Genomic DNA, 23,916 nt, shown 5'->3' on the forward strand with positions numbered 1-23,916 from the left:
ATATTAAGAAGAGGTGGCAAGAATACACAGAGAAACTGTACAAAAAAGATCTTCACGACCCAGATAATTACAATGGTGTGATCACTCACACTCACCTAGAGCCAGACAACCTGGAATGTGACATCAAGTGGGCCTTAGGAAGCATCACTATGAACAAAGCTAGTGGAGACAATGGAATTCCAGTTGAGCTATTTCAAATCCTAAAAGATGCTGCTCTGAAAGTGCTGCACTCAATATGCCAGCAAGTTTGGAAAACTCAGCAGTGATCATGGGACTGGAAAAGGTCAGTTTTCATTCCAATTCCAAAGAAAGGCAATACCAAAGAATGCTCAAACTACTGCACAATTGCACTCATCTCACATGCTAGTAAAGTAATGCTTAAAATTCTCCAAGCCAGGCTTCAGTAGAATGTGAACCGTGAACTTCCAGATGTTCAAGTTGGTTTTGGAAAAGGCAGAGAAACCAGAGATCAAATTGCCAACATCTGCTGGATCATGGAAAAAGCAAGAGAGTTCCAGAAAAAACATCTATTTCTGCTTTATTGACTATGCCAAAGCCTTTGATTGTGTAGATCACAATAAACTGTAGAAAATTCTGAAAGAGATGGGAATACCAGACCACCTGACCTGCCTCTTGAGACCTGTATGCAGGTCAGGAAGCAACAGTTCGAACTGGACATGGAACAACAGACTGGTTCCAAGTAGGAAAAGGAGTACATCAAGGCTGTATATTGTCACCCTGCTTGTTTAACATATATGCAGAGTAAGTACATCATGAGAAATGCTGGGCTGGATGAAGCACAAGTTGAAATCAAGATTGCCAGGAGAATATCAATAACCTCAGATATGCAGATGACACCACCCTTATGGCAGAAAGTGAAGAGGAACTAAAAAGCCTCTGGATGAAAGTTAAAGTGGAGAGTGAAAAAGTTGGCTTAAAGCTCAACATTCAGAAAACAAAGATCATGGCATCTGGTCCCATCACTTCATGGGAAATAGATGGGGAAACAGTGGAAACAGTGACAGACTTTATTTTTCTGGGCTCACAAATCACTGCAGATGGTGATTGCAGCCTTGAAATTAAAAGACTCTTACTCCTTGAAGGAAAGTTATGACCAATCTATACAGCATATTAAAAAGCAGAGACATTACTTTGTCGACAAATGTCCATCTAGTCAAGGCTATGGTTTTTCCACTAGTCATGTATGGTTATGAGAGTTGGACTCTAAAGAAAGCTGAGTGCTGAAGAATTGACGCTTTTGAACTGTGGTGTTGGAGAAGACTCTTGAGAGTCCCTTGGACTGCAAGGAGATCTAACCAGTTCATCCTAAATGAGATCAGTCCTGGGTGTTCATTGGAAGGACTGATCCTGAAGCTGAAACCCCAATACTTTGGCCACCTGATGTGAAGACCTGACTCATTGGAAAAAACCCTGATGCTGGGAAAGATTGAGGGCAGGAGGAGAAGGGGAAAACAGAGGATGAGATGATTGGATGGCATCACCAACTTAATGGACATGGGTTTGGGTAGTCTCCGGGAGTTGGTGTGGACAGGGAGGCCTGGCATGCTGTGGTTCATGGTGTTGCAAAGAGTCGGACATAACTGAGCAACTGAACTGAACTGAACAATGCAGAAAGACCTACAAACATAGAAAACAATCTTATCATTATCAAAGGGTGGGGAGGGATAACTTGGGAGTCTGGAAGGAATATATATACACTACTATATATAAAATAAACAACAGGGACTTACTGTATAGCACAAGGAACTATAATCTCTATCTTGTAATAGTCTATAATGGAAAGGAACCTGAGGAAGAATATATGTGTATAGCTGAATCACTTTGCTATTTATTTGAAACTAACACAACATTGTAAATCAACTATTCTTAAATAAGAAATAAGCTCTCTCTCTCTCTCTCTCTCTCTCTCTCTATATATATATATATATATATATATATATATATATATATATATGCACCATTTTGTCAGAGATATTCATTATAGCATTATTTATAATTATAATAAATTTGCTAAAATATTTACTAGTTTCATAATGGTTGAAACAATTAATAGCCTATCATGCAGGTTATAATAATGTGTGGATAAAATATAAGGCTGTATTACATTTAAGTAGAGAATAAAGAGAAGTATCATGTATGTAGCATGTTTGCTATACTGCAAAACAAAACAACTGAAAAGCTAAGAATCCAAAACATGGAGTAATTATACTAAAATGAAAATAGGAATTTTATCCAAACACTAAGAAACTATACATAATTGTTTTCCTTTGGTTCCTTCTTTCAGCTTCCCTGAATTTTCTGACTTTCCTATACTAAACATGTATCACTTTTATAGTAGAAAAAAGAAAGCTTCCAATTAGCATGGATTTTCCTGCTTGCACTCAGCTTTCTAGTGAAACCAGGGAGAACCGAAAACCTTTCTCAAGTGGCAATTTCAGAGCAGGCTGCAGAAGTAGGCCCCTCCGTAAGTGTCTTAAGAGATGTAACCTCAGTACTCCCCAGCTGAGTTCAGTTGCTCTGTGAAGATTCACATTATGAGTGTTTTCATCTTTTCATATTAAAAATGACCTCCTGCCCCGAATCTGAGCTTCCCAGATGACTAAGGCTTGCCGGGCATAGCCTAAGAAAAAATAAAGCCAAACTCCTTAGTATTTCATCCTGCCCTTGAATTCTACATTTTATTTCTGCTTATGCTCATAGGCTTTGTTGTTCTGTTTTGTTTGCACTCTCTAGATCCAACAAAGGTAATGGTGCCTCCTTCCAGTATGGATGTCACTGTTGGGGAAAGTATTGTTCTGCCATGCCAGGTAACACACGATCACTCGCTCAACATTGTGTTCACTTGGTCATTTAATGGACGCCTGATAGACTTTGACAGAGATGGGGACCACTTTGAAAGAGTTGGAGGGGTAAGTATAAATATCAGATTATCCACAGTAAATGCAATGTGCAACTAAAGTGAGTCAAACAGCTTGTTTAGACTAACTTGAAATACAAAGTTCCGAGAAGGCACTGGCAACCCACTCCAGTACTTTTGCCTGGAAAATCCCATGGAGGAGCCTGGTAGGCTGCAGTCCATGGGGTCGTGAAAAGTTCAGACACGACTGAGCGACTTCACTTTCCCTTTTCACTTTCGTGCATTGGAGGAGGCACTGGCAACCCACTCTGGTGTTCTAGCCTGGAGAATCCCAAGGACGGCGGAGCCTGGTGGGCTGCCGTCTATGCAGTCGCACAGAGTCGGACACGACTGAAGTGACTTAGCAGAAATACAAAGTTATTCTTTGATGATTTTGTTCAAACACTTTAAAAAAAGTCTTGGTTAACATCTGCTCTTTTTTGCATAAGTGTGGCCCTGAGTCACACTTATTGAGTCACTTGTTTGCCAGTCCTTTTCTTAACCCTCATAATCCTTAATCCTACAGGTTAGCTGTTCATTTCTGTAAACTCAGGGTCATGGGAGATACATGGCTTGCCTTGGCCTCATTGCTACTAAACTGCAGGTTTCAGCTTTAAACTTCAAATCCCAAATTCTTTGCCGCATGGTGAACCATATGCCAGGGAACTGAATTAATAAAACAGCTCGAGGACAGTTTACTCGTATTCTTTTAGACTGCTGACTAAACTCCCTTTGGTTTTTGTAGAATACTCATCATTATGAGGTTAGGGCTTTCTTTCTTGAATCTGAGAGTCTGATCAGATAGTTTATTATCTCCAAATAATTTGAATTCTAATGATCGAATTTTCCAAAGGCCTTAATTATTTCCCATAAAAAAAAAAATAGTACCATTGAACTCACACCAAGAAAACATTAAATTTGGAAACAATTTGAAATATGACAATCATTTTCAAGAATAGTTTTTCTACTGTAACATAACCCTACTTTCCTATTAGTAAGGAAGATTCCAGGGGTAAGGAATACATTGGGAGATTGGGATTGACATATACACACTACTATATATAAAATATAACTACATATATAAAACACTACTATGTATAAAATAGATAATGAATAAGGACCTATTATATAGAACAGGGAACCTACTCACTACTCTCTGATGGCTTATATAGGAAAAAAAATCTAAAAAAGAGTAGACATACGCGTGCATAGCTGATTCACTTTGCTGCAAATAAACACAACCTTGTAAATCGACTCTACGCCAATCAAAATTTAAAGAAAGATTCATTCCAGCTGCCATTATCATGGAGGGGACTAATCAAAGACAGCAGAATATAAGCATGAGGCTGTATGGAAAACATTCCCTTCCTCCATGCTCCCAAAGGAATCTGATTTGCCCATCTCGTCTTATCCCCATCTCTTATATTGAGAATAAATGGACTAAAACTTATAAATTATACCTATGATATGTTGACCTTCAACATATTCTTCTCAAATATGGTAGTATTCCTATTATTTACATTCTTTCTGCCTTTCCCAAATAATACGTCTCCACTGAATTACCAAACACCCCAAATAATTTCTGTAACTATTTGCTCAAGTCTCCCAAGGATTGTATATGACTGGTACCATTTTAAATGCATGAGAGAGAAGTTATTTCATTAGCTCAATGGATGACTTGAGTCTACTGATTGTCCCTTGGAACTCTGGGTGAGAAAAGCTAGTTAAAATTGCCATTGTTAACCATTCGGGACCACTTTGATATAGTTCAGCCTAGTAACCTTGAACAAATAAAGAATGATATTAGCTATTTTACAACATCATTGAGGATACTAAATACCTTCAGGTTTAGAAGCCTAAATACCACAGTGCCTACCACCCAAAAATAGTATGTGAGAAATTTTAATGATTGTATTCACTGAAGGAAGAGTAATATTAGTTCTAATAACATGAGAGTATACATTGAGAAAACTTCCACAGATTAAACAGAATGTTTATTTTCATAGTAAAACCAATGTTTTTGGCAGGAGAGAGAATAAAAATATTCTCTCAGGATGGCACAGTCAACAACCAATCAAAACAGCTGTTTGGGCTATCAAAATATAAATTCTGCCAGTAAGATAGATGTGAACCTTATGCTGAACCACAGAAAGGTGGAGTCAGGCTCTGATGACCACCTTTTGTAACGACCTCTGTCCATGGAATCACTCTCAACAGCCTTTTGTATGGCAAGTATTTGTCTCTTTTGTGATACCAGTACTAAGTGCCAATCAATCATTGCCAAAGAATTAAGTGCAAGATTTGGGACATCACTGCAAATTGTGAGAGCTAAGTGTGTTAGCCACCAGGATCATTAATGTCTGTGGAGTTAGTGCTGGACAACAGAAGAGGTAAGGAAGCAGTTCTGAAGTTAAACCCATTTTGCAGTTTCTACTTCCCAGGTCAGTACTGTGCAGATGACGTTTGGTAGAGCTAACCTACTGCAGTTTTTAAGAGAGTTATTATTTCATTGTCCTCTGGTGACCTCCAATGGTTCTGCCAGGAGCAGAGCAGACCACAGCATCGTTTAGTTCTCTGTGGTAGGAATGTGAATGTAGATCTTAGTAAATAGTGTAGTCTGAATGACTTCGAAGGGAAAGAGAAACTTATTGTGGTCTCCTTCTGTGAGCCTCTTACCTCAATCCCGACTTTATGTTTCTTTTCTTTGTTTCACATTTACTTTAAAAACACACATAGGGAAAGTATACTCCAAACAACACAGTCACAAAATTCTGTTAATCAATACCTGTGCTCGGAAATCTCCAGGCTACCTTTAGCTTCTTTGAGCTTCCAGCCCTTGGTGAATAAAACAAATTATTGAGATAGTGTAGCTATTTATTTTAAACCGCTATGACTTTGTACCTTCACAACACACACTCCCTTATGAGGCATATTTTTTAAGTCTATGCTCAAAATCCTAGTATGTGAAATGTCTTAGGTAAAGAAGTATTAATAGTCATGGTGATGATGATACCTTATACTTGCAAAATGTCTGATCATTTATCAAGCATTTTCATATGTATCAGCTCTTTAATCCTCAGAATCTCTCTGAAATATGGTAGCGGGTATCCTATTTTACTAGCAATTATAAGACTTTATGAGTAAATAGTAGAATCTAAATGAGAATCCAAGTGTTATAAATTAAAAAAAAAAAAGATTTCAGGTTTAAAAAGAAAAGCACAACTCTTCTTGAATTAGATTTAATATTTTCGACATAATTTTTCCATGAAGAATACTGACCACGGCCACCCCTAATACTAGTTTAAATTTTCCTGCGCTTTACAGTTTTCAGGATTTCACATACACATACAATCTCATTTGCTTCTCACAAGCTAGTGTCACAGGCAATGAATCCTTTCATAGGTTAATAGACTAAGGCCCAGAGACACACAGCAAGGATCAGCCCCAAACAGCTAAGTTTCAAAGCTTCAGCTCTCTCTTGACAACATGCTTCTGTGCTTCTCCTAACCCTATTTGTAACTATTGGCAGGTCTCTATCTTTCATTGCCCTGACTAAATATATAATATGTTGTACTGAAATCAAAGATGAAACCAAGTACACATTAATTTAGAATGAGATCTTTCCAGATGACAGCATAGCATTCTAGTAAAGGATAGGGATTGCAGCCTGACCATGTGAGCTCACAGCCTGGCTCTGCCACTGACCAGCTAAGTAACTCCAGGCAAGACTTCTAGCCTTTCTGTGCTTGAGTTTCCTCATCTGTATAGTAGGGATAACAAAAGTACCTACCTCACAGGACACGTCAGTACTCAATATAATACATGCCTGCCAGATATTAAATACAACCAAGTATTATCCAATGTTATTGTCATCTGAAAGAATAACAATAGGGCCAAAGTAACCTATGTTACCTTGCCATTCTTCAAGATTTAGAAATAAGCATAACTTCCTGACTCAAGCCTAGGGTGTTCTCCTGCTCAAGCAGCCATTCTCCAAACTTTTGATTAACAGAGCTATGGAACTCTAAGGTATAGCTGTGTTTTTCAGTTTAATTGCCAGCTTTGTGATGGCCTGTAGCGGCATCTTCTCACATTTACTAAAAGTACTGTGCTGGTAAATGGTGTATAAATATTTCTAGGGCACCTCGATATCCATGCCAGGCTGTAATGAGTCCTATTCATCTGCTGATCAAACACACATTTGGCATGGGAAAGCAAATTAGCCCCGTTCTACACTAGGGGATGCAAGATTTCCTTGGAGAGTCTGCTCCTCATAATTCTTTAATTCAAACTGAGGAGCAATCAGAATGCTGGCTGTAAGACAGTGTTGTGCAGTAAAATACAGGTGCCTCTGAGCATGGATCTAACTCCCCTTTCCATACAAAGAGTTCCCGAGTACTGCAGTGCCATCAAAAGCTGTAGGTTGAGGGCATATCTGAAGAAACCCACGGGGCTAAATCAGCAGCCACTTTATGTACATTTCAGAGCTTCCAAGGGAGCTCTCCTCAATGTTGTGTGGCAGCCTGGATGGGAGGGGAGTTTGGGGGCGAATGCATGCTAAATCGCTTCAGTCATGTCTGACTCTTTGTGGGCCTATGGACTGTAGCCCGTCAGGCTCCTCTGTCCACGAGGTTCTCCAGGCCAGAATACTGGAGTGGGTTGTCATCCCTCCTCCAGGGGAACTTCCCGACCCGGGGATTAAACCCAAGTCTCTTGGGTCTCCTGCATTACCAGGCGGGTTCTTTACCACTAGCGCCACCTGGGGGAGAATGGATATATGTATGTGCATGACACTCTTCGCTGTTCTGAAACTATCACAGCATTGTTAATTGGCTATACTCTAATATAAAATATAAACATTTCAAAATAAATAAATGCATTTGAAAAAATAATCAGTTTAAGTGCTTCCAACATGGGTGACAAACTGTTCCAGAGTTGCAGAGGCCAGACACCTGAGGTCTTACCCGAGGTGTGTCCTGAGGACGTTGCTCTTATTACCTAACAGGCAGGCTCACGCATTTTTAATAGGCCATGGCTTGCATCGCTAATGTTTTCATCAGCCAGTGTAAAATAAATCTATTAGTCACAGTGTCCTTCGTGTGATAATGATATTTAGAGCTCATTAAAAAGTAATTGTAGCCACTTTCCCCTACTTTATCAGCAGGATTCAGCTGGTGATTTGATGATCCGAAACATCCAGCTGAAGCATGCTGGGAAATACGTCTGCATGGTCCAAACAAGTGTCGACAGGCTGTCTGCCGCTGCCGACCTGATCGTGAGAGGTATGGGAATTGGGGGTTTCATTCTTAAAATACTTTTGTGATATCTACTCCTGTGCAGAGTTCTAAAAGCCTCAGTGGTTTAGAATTACCAGGAAAGAGTCAACAGAAGGAAAACATTGTTAAGGTGTTAAGAGTCTACAAAAGTTTTGTGTACATCTGTTTCTCTCATAGGGGATCAGAAAGTGCAGAGTAAATCCACTTACTCTCTACTGAAAAGAAGTCCTCTGAAGGCCCCAAAGTGCCATGATTTACAGTGTTGGAGTTGATAGGACCTTCAGGAAAAACTGTAGATTAAGAAAAGCAAATGGCTTAAAAAAGGATCACGCTGTGCCTTTTGCTGTTAGTCTAGGCTGAACCAAATCGGTATCTTAGATCACTGATCGAAGAGCAGCTTAAGTAAAATTGTCACCAGCTTTCCCCAGGTTTTCCCCCTGAAGTGATTAGTTCTGTCCAGTTTCTACAATTTGGCTTTAGAAGGAAATACTTCCTGACTGCCTAGGTTGTAGTAAATCAGCAGGGAGTTGATGTCAGAACTGACATTCGTGAGATTCTCTTGCATATGACAGACAAGACCTAACTTCAGCCTCATGGCTATGAGTGACTTGGCTGACTAAGTCCTACCAAACCAATGTGTAAAGGAACAGTAAGCGAACTTTAAGAAATATTTTTTTATTAAAATTTGGTATTTGTGAACCAGTGTATCTATCTATCTATCTATCTATCTATATATCAGAATCAAACTGATGCTTGCTCAAGGGTTTGATGAAGTTAAATCCAAAGCCAAATCAGAATATCAAAATAATTTCTTAGCCAGTGTCTCCTTCACAAGTACAGTAAGTCCCCTATATACAAATGAGTATAGTTCTGAGAGCATGTTTAAGTCCAATTTGTTCATAAGTCCAACCAAGTTAACTTAGATACCCAACTAACACAGTCGGCTATCTAGTACTGTACAGCAACAGGTTTATAATACTTTTCACATAAAACACAAACACAATAAAGAAAACATTTTAAATCTTACAGTACATACCTTGAAAAGTACAGTAGTACAGTACAAAAGTTGGCATGTAGGGGCTGCAACGAGTGAAGAGGCAAGAGGAGTTATTGATTGGAGGAGGGAGAAGAGGCGGGAGATGGTGGAGCTGAAGGATCGTCAGCAGTAGGAGGGGAAGGGCATAACGTCATTCACGCCTGACATTGATGGAACATATATCTGCATCTTTGAAAGTTGGCAACGTGAAGGTTCGTATGTAGGGAACTTAAAATACAATAAGTGATTTGATGATCCGAAACATCCAGCTGAATACAAGTGTTTAGGAATCTGGCCAGCAGAATTTTAAGTGTAAGAAAACAAAAATCCAGGTGATACCAGATTTGGAGGCAGGGTAAATCTGAGTGCACAGAGAACAAGATGTTATTTGAAGCGATAAAAAGTGTGGCTGCATCCTCTGCATGTAGCATGGGCGGGGGTGGGAGGGGTGTGGGAGTCAGCAATTCAAACTGATATCAAGAGAAGTTAAAGAAAGATATCTTTTCCATCGGGTCTACTTTGATTCTCCTTTAAATTGCCTTAAAAACCTTTCTGTAATAGTACAGATAAGGGCCAGATAAGAGAAAAAGCTTCCAACCTCGGTAGAGCTACCCAGAGAATAACTGAGGGGACCGTGTTTATTTCCATTTTAAAATACACCAGAGCTGGTCTGCTGTTCCCTTGGGGGAGAAGGAATTCTGTGGCTGAAAATGTATCGTCTGTTTAATTAGGGTAATGTTCAGATCAGCAGTTTAAGCACCAATAAATTAGAATCATAAAAATGTAAATCAGTAAGTTGAATTTCTTAAGTGATATTGTATACTTCATTTCACAGAAAATAACATTAAACACCAAGAGGAATCTGCAAATGCTGTCTAAAAGAAAATCTAGCATAATCAGTGAATAAGGCCAATAAATTAATATGCCATTTTAAACCATAATCTTCGGTTTTATCTCCTCCTGCCTCTGCCCTTGGCAGCTTTTCTGCACTTTGCAGAGGAGAGGCAGATATGCACTTCGTTGACCTGTCAGGGGTTTTTGTATTTGAAACTAAAAGCTTTGAAGTCTTGCATTTGGCTTCCTTGTTTCTCTGTTATCTACTTTATTTAATCTAAAGCACACGGACAGCAGCTAGAAAGGCGAGTCTTCCCTGAGAAAGATGCAGGAATGCCAGGCATAACACCTGCATCGCCTCTGCTATTACCTGTGACACAAACTCATGTGAGCCCCAGCCCATGTTAACACTCTGCTTAGAGGATAAACATTTGCTCATGTTGTGATTTTGAAAGAGAGACCCAACTTCCCCAAAACAAATGGGTGAAAACTTTGTGTAAGGTATGAACGTATCTACCCTTGGGTGGGGCGGGTAGCAGGAACATAACAAGCAGCAAACCCCACTATGAAAGTACATCTTATCTCCAGCAGCCAAGTTCAGGCCACCTCCTTCCTGTGCTCCTTCTGGTTGCCAGCAGTGGGCTCAGCTCTTCCCCGTCCATTGAATTCACTGAGGGATTTGGAGAGGAATGCTTTTCTCCTTTGTGGTACTTTGATTCTAAAGGCCATGGAAGGAACATCTGTTTTTAAAAAGGATGGGAACGCTGGGATAAGAAAGCTGTGAGGAAAAAGAAAATTATATTATTATCTTCTGGACTTGCTGTGGTTAATAAGAGTCCTGAAGACCAGAGGTTATGCCAGCTCTATCTAGGTGGCATTAGACTGACTTGCCGAAATGTCACTGTGGAAAATTAATCAGTGCCAGCGTGCAGACTTGCAGACCTTTCATTCAGGAGTAGGAGGGAGAAGATAAATTTAGTCTCACCTGTGGGTCTATAAAAAAGGCTTTTTAAAAAAGGAAAGAGAAATTTAGGGCATCACTGAAAGGATGCAGAAGTGAATCCCAGAACAAAGTGTTACTTGCAGAAACTGCCATTAACTTTTCAGCACTCGGTGAAAGGTCGCTTTCTTTCCTGCCCCTGTGTTGTGGCCCCGGAGTATTTGGGCAGAACATCTGATCGCTCTCCTGGGCCTCGGCACATCCCTCTGCCCTCTAGGAAGATCTTCTTACTCCTATCTAACACACAGGAACTTTGCCGCTCTGTCTCCCTCCCTGGCATTCAACTTCTCTGCCTAGGTGGTCACTCATTAGAAATGCCTTTAACTGCCTGCTAAGAGCTTTTCATATTGGAATCTAGGACAGCTTTGGGTCTTTGCTCTGGCTCTGTGTTATTTTGTGTTTGCCTGCCAACCACTTTCCAACTCTCTGTTTCTTTATGTTTTTCAAGCCTTCATTTAAAACTGATTTCCTCTCATTTCAGTGGTCTAAGCACAGTGCTCTGTGCACTTCCAGAGCAGAAGTAGAAAAATACAGGTGTGACTTACAAAAACTGCAGGTGTGGATCCTCAGGCTCCAACCTGATTTTGAAATTTCTCTGAAGAAGCCACAGACTTCGGTTTCTTGAACATGAGCCACTTTTCACAGCAGTTCCCTCGCACATGACTGTGTTTTGGCATTTGGTGTGGACATACCAATGCAGCTGGACTGTGCAGAAGAACTCTGTGACCTCAAAGTTCTAAAGTCATTTTTGCTCACACCATCAGGGGTAGAAATGACCACTTCCAGAAGACTCAAATCTTCATTTATCACCACTGTAGCCCCAGATAATAGCATCCAATTCATAGTAGGAACCTGTAAATATATGATGGGTGGATTAATGAACTTGGTCCCTGGTAGTACCCCAATATTCTCCTTTGGCATCTGGAAAATAAATATTCTATTATAATTGTTGAGTACATATTAGTTTTTCCTATTTTGTAGTGAACCCCTGGAGGGAGGAGGCCACACCATGTTTCACTCATCTATGTAGTTTCAGAACCTAGAAGGAAGACAGGCGCCTCACGGGTATTCAAAACAGATTGTCAAGTGTTAAACTTGGGGGTGGATGAATCAACAGCTGAATAGAGTGTTGACCATTCAGCCGAGTGGTCACTTCCTTGGACATCTGAACACACTGCTCCACTTCTAAGGCTCTTGCTCTTTCTTAGGTCCTCCAGGCCCCCCAGAGACTGTGACTATAGATGAAATCACAGATACCACGGCTCAGCTCTCCTGGAGGCCCGGGCCTGACAACCACAGCCCCGTCACCATGTACGTCATTCAAGCCAGGACTCCATTCTCCGTGGGCTGGCAAGCGGTCAACACAGGTGCTGTATTGAACTTCTGATTCTGGTGTCTCACGGGGCTTCAGGAACTCGGCAGAATGGACACAGCTGTGTAGCAGAAGCTGAGGGGCCTCCTGTTTCTTGTTCAGACACATCGCTACAGATGAGACTTTTGGGCAGTGTTTCCTAGACCTCAGCCCACTATACTATCATTTATTTAATATTTTTCTTTCTATTGATTCACATTTGCTTGTTCTTTAATTTGTTCTAAGCCACAGTGTCTAAAATGATATTAGGTCTTGGCGGTGGTGGTGGTTTGGTTGGTAAGTCATGTCCGACTTTTACAATCTCATGGACTGTAGCCTGCCAAGCTCCTCTGTCCATGGGATTCTCCAGGTGAGAATACTGGAGTGGGTTGCTGCTGCTGCTGCTAAGTCGCTTCAGTCATGTCTGACTCTGTGCGACCCCATAGACGGCAGCCCATTTCCTTCTCCAGAGGATCTTCCTGACCCGGGAATTGATCCCTGGTCTCCTGAATTACAAGCAGATTCTTTACCAACTGAGCTATGAGGGAAGCCAACAAGGTCTTGTGTTGGTTTTATTTTTTAAACGTATTTTAAAATACATTTGTTATAAAAATGAAATGCATCATCTATCTGTGCATTACCTGAAATCGTCTGTGTGCCTCTAGTGGTGCACTTTGAAAAGCCGTGGATTGTGTTACTCCATAGTCACAGTCTTTGTAAGGTTTGTACCCAGCTTTCAAGAAACCTGTATCTAAGGACTGCATGGAGACTCCTGAGTTGCTGTCATTTTTTTAGATGGATACATTTGAGTATGAAGAGGCATGAGGTTTTGTTAAAGCATACGTGAGTAGGCCTACCATTTCTGTTCCTGTCTACACCTCCCAATAGACTCATTTTGTTATTTTATTTAGGTTTTGTTTGAGGAAAAAAACAAACAAACAAGTAGTTATTGTAAGCATGTTGCACAATCCATGGTTGCGACCATGGTTGTGGTTTTTCCATTTGAGCATATCTGACCTCAGAAATGGGTCTCTGTGTTTCCAGCTGAATCACTGACTTTCTCCTGGGTCACGGGAGTGTTTCAGGGAGAAAGGAAAGGAAAATCTGGAAATTAAGGATATATGACTTCTAATCCTGACTCTGCTAAGCAGCAGATTTCTGTACATCTTTATTTTCCTCTTCTGTTAAATGGGCAGATTAAGAACTATCATGACCCTATACAGAAGTGATTGTGAAACTTAAAAAAAATGTAAATCACTGCATAAATATGATGATGGAAAGGAGGGGGATGAAGATATTGATATTCACAACAATGATAAGGATAGTATACAAAAGAAAATAGCTACAGCTAGAATCGGTTGAGCCCTTATCTAAGTGCTCCTCTTGGGTGTTCTCAACTGCACTGTGAATAGATGTTATTAGTTTTATTTCACGGTGAGAAAACCAAGGCATGGAAAGGTTAAGCAACTTTCCTAAAGTTCTTTGGCTGCTAAGAGTGGATTCAGGGTTAGAATCCAGGTTGTCTGACTCCAGAGCCCACACTTTTCAACTTTGGAGGGAAGGATTGTATACATGTGGTCCCAAGGAGGCTGGAAGTCACTGTAGTCTGTTCACTGGGGCCTCAGCTTTGTCACAGGGACATCCCCTGGGCCCATTGGGAAATCTTTATGGTAATCAGTTCAAAACCCAAAAGGTTGCAAAGAAAGTGTAGAAGCCAAGTCCAGGGCTCTGTGGCTTGTGGCTTCAGGCAGTGAGCCCCGTCCTCTGTGAAGGAGGCCTTCCGCAAATCCTGCTGAATGAACACTGTCAAATGCTGCCTCTCTGATCCCGCTTTTTGTGTTCTTCATGGACCCTCCGTTCTACATGTGCAGCTTCTTTCTTTCGATATGCTAATACGATTCACTGACAGTAGTTGTATTGATCTATAACATTATTGCTCCATTATTATTATAATGGAGCTTGGGCCATGTGGTCAAAGATGCAAATCCGCTAGGACCTTGGATGAGTCATTTGACTTTTATGTGGTACCTTTTCTTCATCTATAAAAATGAAGACAGTAATTTTACCTTATTTACAACTACCTAGGGTGATGGACAGGGAGGCCTGGCATGCTGCGATTCATGGGGTCGCAAAGAGTTGGACACGACTGAGCGACTGAACTGAACTGAACTGAGGGTAGTTGTAAGAATTAAACAATGTGCCCAGTCCTATTCAGTAGATACCGTGAAACATGTGAGGTTAGAGAGAACAAGAGTGATTACAATCAGGTAGCCTTGGGCCTTGGAGACTGTCTTTTGTGGTGTCTTCGGCTGGTGTGAGATCTGAGTTGATTGGTCTGGCGCGGAGTGGTCTGGGATGACCCTCGTGCAAAGGCTGTTTGTGCAGCTGCCCTCAGACCTGCGGTGGTGCCCTGGATGCAGTGACGGTGATGATGGTGATGCACTAAGTTCCAATCTTCCTAACGCAGAATTCTATGAAACATCCTCACCTTTTTTTCAACCTTGTAGTAACTAAAGTTTATGGCATATAATTTTGAATTCCTTTTAATCAATATTTTATTACATATAATTTTGAATCACAATCAACAATACTTTTTCTTAAATTGGGACAAGTAGTAAAATCAACTATTTCACTTTCTTTCGATGTCTTTCAGTCCCAGAACTCATAGATGGGAAGACATTCACAGCCACTGTGGTGGGTCTGAACCCCTGGGTCGAGTATGAATTCCGCACAGTTGCAGCCAACGTGATTGGGATTGGGGAGCCCAGCCGGCCCTCTGAGAAGCGGAGGACAGAAGAGGCCCGTGAGTAGCACCCCGAATATAGCAACTCCTGCTCCTTAGGGAGAAGCTTTTAATCATCCTGTTCTTCAGCCCTAATGAGCTTCTATGTTAAACATCCTTCCCTACAATGACTGCAGTCATCAGAAATGAGGCCAGTAGATGCTCAGCTTATTAACCAGCAAGGAGTATCTTTTCTATTGTTGTTTTTTTTATTTATTTTTGTAGAAGTATATTTGATGTACAATATTATACAAGTTAGAGGTGTACAGTTTGGTGAGTCACAGATTTTAAAGGTTATACTCCATTTATACTTAATATAAACTATTGGCTATATTCCCTATGTTTTATGATGTATCCTTGTACCTTATTTTGTACCTAATGATTTGTACCCCATATTTCCCTACCCTTACAACATCCCTCCCTGACTCCTATCCCCACTGGTAACCACTGGTTTGTTCTTTCTCTCTTTCTGTGAGTCCTAGCACTCAGTTTCAATCCAGAGTTATAGTCTCACTCTTCACTGGGTTCACTGGTCCAGGGAGAGATACTTGTCTTAGTTCCCTCAAATACCATGTGTTTCTTCATTGGTTCCTTTGTCACCAAGACTTTCCTACCAGGATTATTATTTTTTTTTAAAGGCACAACCACAGTTCAAATACTGTCAACTCACAGGAATCTCAAGTGACAAAGATTAAGTTCTTCAGAAATGTCCAGTCAGATATCTTAGGGCATAAACCCTTCCCAAAAGCTAAGGTTGGGAAATGAAAGTGTTAGTCACTCAGTCGTGCCCGACTCTTTGCAACCCTGTGGACTGCAGCCCACCAGGTTCCTCTGGCCATGAGATTTTCCAGGCAAGGATACTGGAGTGGGTTGCCATTTCCCTCCTGCTAATTCATGCAAGCCCGATCAACAGTTTAGTAGGAACTTCTGTGTACACAGCTTGGGTGAACACAGGGAGAGAAGAGTATAAATTCATCAGCATTCCTTGTCTTTGTCTCACATGGTGTGGAAGGCCTAGGTGTGGGTCTCTGTGAAGGTCCCACCTGTGATGAGACCAGTGTTTGTCACTGTTGTTGTTCAGCCACTCAGTCATGTCTGACTCTTTGTGACCCCGTGAACTGCCACACACCAGTCTTCCCTGTCCTTCACCATCTCTCAGAGGTTGCTCAAAGTAATGTCCCTTGAGTCAGTGATGCTATCTAACCATCTCATCCTCAGTGTTTGTTGAAGAAAGAGCAAAGCCCCAGAGCAAATGGGGCCTCTGACCCTATTCTTAGACACAAATCCATCTAGCTCTGTTTCATTGTCTTTATCCAAGGGGACATACCCAGGCGCCACATCTCTACCCCAGCCAGACATTTTCAGATTCTGTCTGGAGTTGTTCACTTACATGATAAGCCAATAATCCCCATACTTCCTCCCCCACTGTGACATCATAATTTAATTAATTCCTCTCAGCAGTCCCGAGGAGAAAGCTAGCCAAATTTCCCCTCTTTTACAGAGAAAACTGGGGATCAAAGAGCTTAAGCACAGTGAGCCAGAGGTCAGCCTCTGTCCACCACTTCCTTCAACACCCAGCTCACAACTCACGTTGCCCCGAGAAGCCATTAGCCCAGCCCTGCTCTGAGCAGCCGCGCTGCCGAAGGCCACCGCGCCTCCATCCGGTCTGTGCTGCTCTGTGCTGGCTGTCGACATCGCTCTGTAATCATCCTGCATGTGCTCCTGCCCCCCGACTAGACTGTAAACTCGGCCTGGGCGGAGTGTGTGTCGCCTCTCCTTCGTGCATTGCCGCGTGGTTACTAAATGCCTACCCAAGCATTAGAACCAGAACCTCAGTCCCTTTTCTCATCCCTCTGATCCTCAGCCTCTAAGGGTGGAGCTGAACCATTGTTCAGTCTTGTCAGATAATAGATGTGCCTCGTTGAATGGGAAATAGGTCACTATGCAATAGCAGTTTCCTTGGTATATTTCATTTCTGTGAACTGACGCTTTAGACCCCTTGATCATACCATTTCTGACCTCAGAAAACAAACCATGGGCCACCTCAGCCCCGCCACTGTCTTGGCCCTCCGGGTCTTTGTCATCTGATATGACTTGTTTTTGTCTCAACAGTCCCCGAAGTCACCCCAGCTAACGTCAGTGGTGGTGGAGGCAGCAAATCTGAGCTGGTTATAACCTGGGAGGTAAACGAGTCATGCAACAACAGCAGCACACATCAGTCCAGGCCATCTTTCCCTGTTATTCTGTGTTAAACATATCTAGGAAGTTTCCTCCTCTGTTTTTAACAACTAAAATCCATTTGAGTGCAGACACTCCCTTTCACAATGCTAATGGTCAGCAGGAAGAGATGATGTTTGCCCGTCGATTATGGAGTTAAGTTTTAATTCAGTTCATCACAGAAAAAAAACAATCATGAAAGGGAAGACAACACAAGAAAAAAAATGTATGTAATATTATACATTAAAGAAGTCTGGCTTAGAGAAAAACAGTTTTCTTCTTTTTTTCCTGAATTAGTTCAAGGCCAGTTGTGCACATTAGACTCCATGCGCTAACACAATTTCCTAGGGTTGACTTTGCTGCTGGAGCCCTCTTGCGTAAGGTTATTTTTTTTAAAAAAACAGAGGTTTATTAGTCACTCATTTATTGAAAATTGATTTTGAGAGAGGAAGTCAGAGTCTCAGCAAGAGTTCTAAATGTTTCTGAAGGATTCTAGACAACAAGCCCAGAAGTTCAAATCTGTCATTTAACCGAAGCCCCAGCAGTGAGATAAATCACTCACCCTTTCCCGGTCAGCACTTCTGACCTGAGAGGGAAGATTTGGGCTGAGCAAGATGATCCTCACTTCTTTGGTGAGAGCTGCTTCATTGAGTATCTGTGTGACGCTGGAGGAAGAATCATGTTGGATGGTACATGTTGGAAATGTTGGTTTTTAGATCAACTGTCCAGTGTCTCCCACCGTCATTTCCAACAATTTCGGAGTTGGGCCAGGCTCTCCACTGCAGGTTTATGGTGACGTTTTTAAACTCCTGCTGCAGTCCCCTCCGAATACCAAAGCTAGACTGATGGCAAGTCCCAAACTGAAGACTCTACAAAACCCACGATGAGACAGGATGGAGGCAAGATGGGGTGTGGGTGGTGGTGCATTTGAATCAAGCTACTGCAGTCTCTGAAGACCACCTCCCTACTTCCACAGACGGTCCCTGAGGAGTTACAGAATGGCAGAGGCTTTGGTTATGTGGTGGCCTTCCGACCCTACGGCAAAATGATCTGGATGCTGACGGTGCTAGCCTCCGCTGATGCCTCCAGATATGTGTTCAGGAATGAGAGCGTGCGTCCCTTCTCTCCTTTTGAGGTTAAAGTGGGTGTCTTCAACAATAAAGGAGAGGGCCCTTTCAGTCCCACCACGGTGGTATATTCTGCAGAAGAAGGTATGATGCTTCTTCAATTCTAAGATGCTGATTTCATTCATTTGTGTATTTATTTATGGCTGCTCTGGGTCTCCGACGCTACGTGCGGTCTTTCTAGGTTCCGAGAACACGGGCTGCTCTCTAGCTGCGGTGCGCGGACTTCTCATTACCGGTGTGTGGGCTTCTCCTCTTGCTGAACATGGGCTCTAGAGTGCAAGGGCTTCAGTACGTGCTGCTCCTAGGCTTAGTAATTGTGGCTGGTGGGCTCCAGAGCACAAACTCAGTAGTTGTGGTGCCCTGGCTAAGTTGCCCACCTCCCACTCTACATGTAGGATCTTCCTGGACCAGGGATCAAACCAGTGTCCCCTGTATCGTAAGGTGGATTCCTAACCACTGGACCACAAGGGAAGCCCTAGATGTTGATTTCAGGATGTGCCATCAATTTAGCATGCTACCCATAAATTGAAGTCATATCCTGACTTGAGAAAAGTGTAGTATGAAAAATACATTTCATTGTCTTCCACCAATCTCTTAGAAAGACAGCAACTCCATTATATATAAAAACAAATGGATATCCATTATTAATTCCATTGCTAAGAACCAAAATCACAAGCACTATAGAAGATCTTCCATTTATATATAATATTACTTTCAACAGAATTATATTTTGTACCTTTAGGTGAACGCCAAAATATAATTTGCATTTCCTCTTACCACTTTTCATGTGTCATAGTATACTCAAAAATTATTGTTATTAAGTAGAGAGAGTCATGAAGCAATGTGATTGTTCTCACTGTCACCCATGGTGTTATCATGCGGAGGAGTTCTCTCTATTTGTACTGCCTCTGTGCCAGCATTGCTCTTAGAATGCCTTGCATAATGGTCTTCATTTCCACTGGCATTCACCTTCATTCTTTCAAAGCTGATGTTCGGAATGAGACCATATTAAAACAGTTGCAAGTTGAGTCATTGATTTGGAGTAAGTGAAGATGCAGTCCGTTCTGTACAGAGAAGTCAGCCCCTTAGACTCAGCAGTTTTCCATGATCTCACCCTTACCTCTCTTTTCTGCCTCACTTCCCTGCCTGATCAATGCTCCAACCATAGCCAGAGGATTTGCAGTTATCCAAAGAAGCTTGAGCCCCTAGCATATGCTTCAACTTCTCTTAATGTTCTCTGCCTTGCCCACTTTGTGATTTCACAGTTATCTTTCAAAATTCAGCTCGAACAACTAAGGCCTGGAGAATCCCAGGGACGGGGGAGCCTGGTGGGCTACCGTCTATGGGGTCGCACAGAGTCGGACACAACTGAAGCGACTTAGCAGCAGCAGCAGCAGCAACTAAGGCCTTCTCTCATTTCCCTAGGCCAGCTGACTGAGTTGCTTCTCTTTGTCCTTGTACCCTAACATTCCTCTGTTATAATTCTCATCTCAGCGTATCATAAATTTTGAGTTATAGTTTTATATTCTCACTAAGGTGTATTTCCTGAGGGCCAGATATTTATTTTTTCACCTTCGTGTCACCAGTGTCTGAACATGTATGCCACACAGACCCCTAATAAATACTGAGTGAATTAACACACAGATAAAATAATACATTATTATAAATAGACACAACCTTAGTGGCCTCCACCTCCAGCATGTTCTGGAACATAATGTGGATTTCAGAGGGAGCACACAAGTTACTGTTAATGGTTCTAGGTGAACCTTTAAAAATATCTGATAGTTATATATTGGTTTGAATTGCATCCGAAAATTTATAGCCATCAAATCAAAACCAGAATTTCATGAAGTTACAGCGCACAGTATGCCTAAGCTTTTCCTTAAGAAAGACCACTGACAGGAAAACCTTCACATAAAAATGGTACATAGCTCTGGCAGAAATCTGGCAAAAAGAACTGAAATGTGGGGGATAGACTTGGTCTAGACTCTCCTTTGCAACTAAGGATGCTAAGGCCCAGAAAGCATAAATGACTTGTCCAAGACATGCAACTGGCTGTGCAGAACTGAACTGTCACCCAGCCCTCCTATAACTTAGTCAAGTCAGTTGATTCTCCTGTTTTCTGTCTCTCTCATTTTCATAATAGCGAGTAGAACTCTCACCTATGATAAATGCTAATTAAGAAGGATGTATATTAAATAAATTGCTGGCTAGGAGAACTTGGCTCTTAAACTTCAGTTTCCTGGTTTATTTCCCTTCCAGTTCAGTTCAGTTCAGTCGCTCAGTCATGTCCAACTCTTTGCGACCCCATGAATTGCAGCACGCCAGGCCTCCCTGTCCATTGCCAACTTCCGGAGTTCACTCAAACTCATGACCATCAAGTCGGTGATGCCATCCAGCCATCTCATCCACTGTCGTCCCCTTCTCCTCCTGCCCCCAATCCCTCCCAGCATCAGAGTCTTTTCCACTTAACTCTAAATTTAGAAGCCAAAGACTTTGAACAGCTCTCATCAGCACCGTCTCCATCACCACCCCCTCCCAGCCGTTAATCCTGGGTCCTCTGTGAAGTGAATGTTTGGGTCATGATCAGTAAAGATTAGTCTATAATAATGGATTCGTTGCATCTATGATGCCAGTATCCAGAACCCTATTTTAATATAGCTAATAGAGTCATAAATTTTTCCACACTCATCTGCAGAACCCACCAAACCACCAGCCAGCATCTTTGCCAGAAGTCTTTCTGCAACAGACATTGAAGTTTTCTGGGCCTCCCCCATGGAGAAGAATAGAGGTCGGATACAAGGGTATGAGGTAAGCAAGAGATGGGTGCCTTGGTTCTGGGTAAGGGTCTCTACCCCTCAGTGAGAACTTTCCACACACACACTGATGGAAAAAAGACCTCGAGTTCCATGTAGAGACGTTTGTTTTAGAGAACAATGGCTTCTAGAGGGGCACGAATGAAAGCACTGAGCATTCTGCTGTGAGCTTACTCCTTTCTGCATTAGAGATCTCTGTCCAAACACATGCAGGTCTGAGCATATATAAGATGGTTGGCAAGTTGAGCTTTGATTTCTGATACACCCAGCATCACTTGGCCTCAAAACGAGGTGGGAGTCAGGGGGGGAGAAATAGCAACAATGGTTGTGCCAATTTACCGTCTGACTCTGAAGCTCAGAACAAAGAGGGGGCCTTTTTTTCTTGCCAGTTATGTCTCAGTGCACACAAAGGTCTTGGTTCTGAAGGTTCTGCTTATGACTTGCTATACAGAAAATTAACACTGTCATAAGAATCTTGTATGAAAAAAAAATCACATTGGAGATATCCCCAATAGGTATGACATCCAAGGTCTTCCTTTGTGTTTTCTCAGGTTAAATATTGGAGACATGATGACAAAGAAGAAAATGCTCGAAAAATACGAACAATAGGAAATCAGACGTCAACAAAAATCACCAACTTAAAAGGCAGTGCCCTGTATCATTTAGCTGTCAAGGCATATAATTCGGCTGGGACAGGCCCCTCCAGCGCAACAGTCAACGTGACAACCAGAAAGCCACGTAAGAATATTCTTGCTCAGAAATATTTCAGGGATTCATCAAACATATTCCAAGTTCATTGCCCATCCCTACCTCCCAGCGATCATTTGCATACTAATTGATATCATTATGGAGATTCAGATTTACCTTAGCATTTTAGCTGAACCTTCCCGAATACCATGCAAAATTCATTGCTCTGGAGGACAGAAAGATAAATGTTTTCTCCTCACTGGGAAGGGCTACTTCTTTTAGCTATGAATGTTAGGCGACCAACTGAATCTTTTTCCATTTGCAGCGCTGTATCTCGTCAGATTTTAGTGACCTTGAAGACACATATTAGTGCAATAGCCCGTTAAATTGCCTCCACTCTCGAATTCTAGGAAGGAGATATTCCTCAGAATCCATTGAGACTTAATAATCTGTGACTTCGTATATCTTAATTTTTTTTATAGCGCCAAGTCAACCCCCCGGAAACATCATATGGAATTCATCGGACTCCAAAATTATCCTCAACTGGGATCAAGTGAAGGCCCTGGATAATGAGTCAGAAGTAAAAGGATACAAAGTGGGTAATTTCTTTTATTGCTAAGGCACCTATACTCCTACTGTTAATGGGGGCACACTGTTCTCATGAATCTGTCCTCACTTTCCCAGATGATGCTCACAGACTCATTTCTCCATCTCTGCCCCAAAGTGGTCTGGTCTGAGTTTTAGAAATGGTCCCTGACAACTGACCAGGATTGAGAGAATCGCCTAAACTTCAGTCTCAGACAGAGTCAATCGGAAGTGGTTAAACACCCTGTGTTTGGGTCTATAAAAAAATCATGAAGATCCATATTTTTAATATCTCCAAAGTCAATTTTGTTTTGTTCTTGTCTTGATCACATTTTTAATCAACAGTAGTAACTTCGTGTTACTTATGGTTAATTATTTTTGTTCATGTCCCTTTGGTTATGGAGATACTCTTGCTGTTGTTTAGTCACCAAGTCATGTCCAACTCTTTGCGACCCTCTGGACTGTCGCTCCCCAGGCTCCTCTGTCCGTGGGATTTCCCAGGCAAGAATACTGGAGGGGGTTGCCATTTCCTTCTCCAGGGGATCTTCCTGACCCGGGGATTGAACCCGCATTTCCTGCTTGGCAGGTGGATTTTTACCACTGGGCCACCAGGGAAGCCCATATACATGCGTGTGGATCTGGCTATGGATATACACATATGCACAAGAATTTTTTAGGAAATTCATTTACCTGAGCCTATAAATGTTAGCCTGACTTTAATAAACTAGAAAAGGACATTGATTGCAGCTGTGGTGCCACAGTCATTAAAATTAAAAGGCATTTTAAGTATCCTATTTTGTTTCACTTTTAAAGAACATCTGAGGCAATACAGGCCAAACAGAACTAGTTGGCAGGATGCATCAAGCCTGCATGCTGCTATTTTGTGACATTTTCGTAGGGAGCTGTGACGAGCAGCACACTGTCAGGCGCTAACAGTTTGCAAAGCCAGGGCTGGGAGTTGACACAGTTAGCCTTGAGTGGTGTGATTCGAGGATTCGGAAACCTTCCCTTCTATGGACCGTTCTTTGTCCATGCAGCACAGTGATTTATATTCTGCAGCAGGGAAATATTCCTTAAGAACTGATCTACAGACCTTCCACTGGATCCCTTTTTAAAAGTAAACTTTCTAGAAGGGTCTGACAGACTAGAGCAAAAACAACCGTGTCTTGATCCTCTAGTCACTATGTGACTTCAGGTAAATCACGTAACCTCTCTGAGACTGCATTTCTCTTCTGCTAAAGGAGAAATCTGCCAGTGTCTTCATTTCCCCCAAGCCTTTACGGCTCTA

At 41.8% G+C, this 23,916-nt stretch overlaps 1 protein-coding gene across 1 annotated transcript in view; it reads left to right on the top strand.

Moving 5' to 3' along the window:
- Nucleotides 1-23,916, top strand: part of CNTN4 (contactin 4) — a 406,008-nt gene that overhangs the window by 372,049 nt on the left and 10,043 nt on the right. The window contains exons 13-21 of the mRNA XM_052644373.1: nt 2,755-2,930; nt 8,082-8,199; nt 12,272-12,430; nt 15,068-15,217; nt 17,309-17,379; nt 18,390-18,624; nt 21,239-21,351; nt 21,908-22,094; nt 22,526-22,638. Coding sequence (XP_052500333.1) covers nt 2,755-2,930; nt 8,082-8,199; nt 12,272-12,430; nt 15,068-15,217; nt 17,309-17,379; nt 18,390-18,624; nt 21,239-21,351; nt 21,908-22,094; nt 22,526-22,638 — 1,322 coding nt within the window. The remainder of the gene's footprint in view (nt 1-2,754; nt 2,931-8,081; nt 8,200-12,271; nt 12,431-15,067; nt 15,218-17,308; nt 17,380-18,389; nt 18,625-21,238; nt 21,352-21,907; nt 22,095-22,525; nt 22,639-23,916) is intronic.

The sequence above is a fragment of the Budorcas taxicolor genome, chromosome 1, assembly GCF_023091745.1.
Source record: "Budorcas taxicolor isolate Tak-1 chromosome 1, Takin1.1, whole genome shotgun sequence".
Classification (NCBI taxonomy): domain Eukaryota; kingdom Metazoa; phylum Chordata; class Mammalia; order Artiodactyla; family Bovidae; genus Budorcas; species Budorcas taxicolor.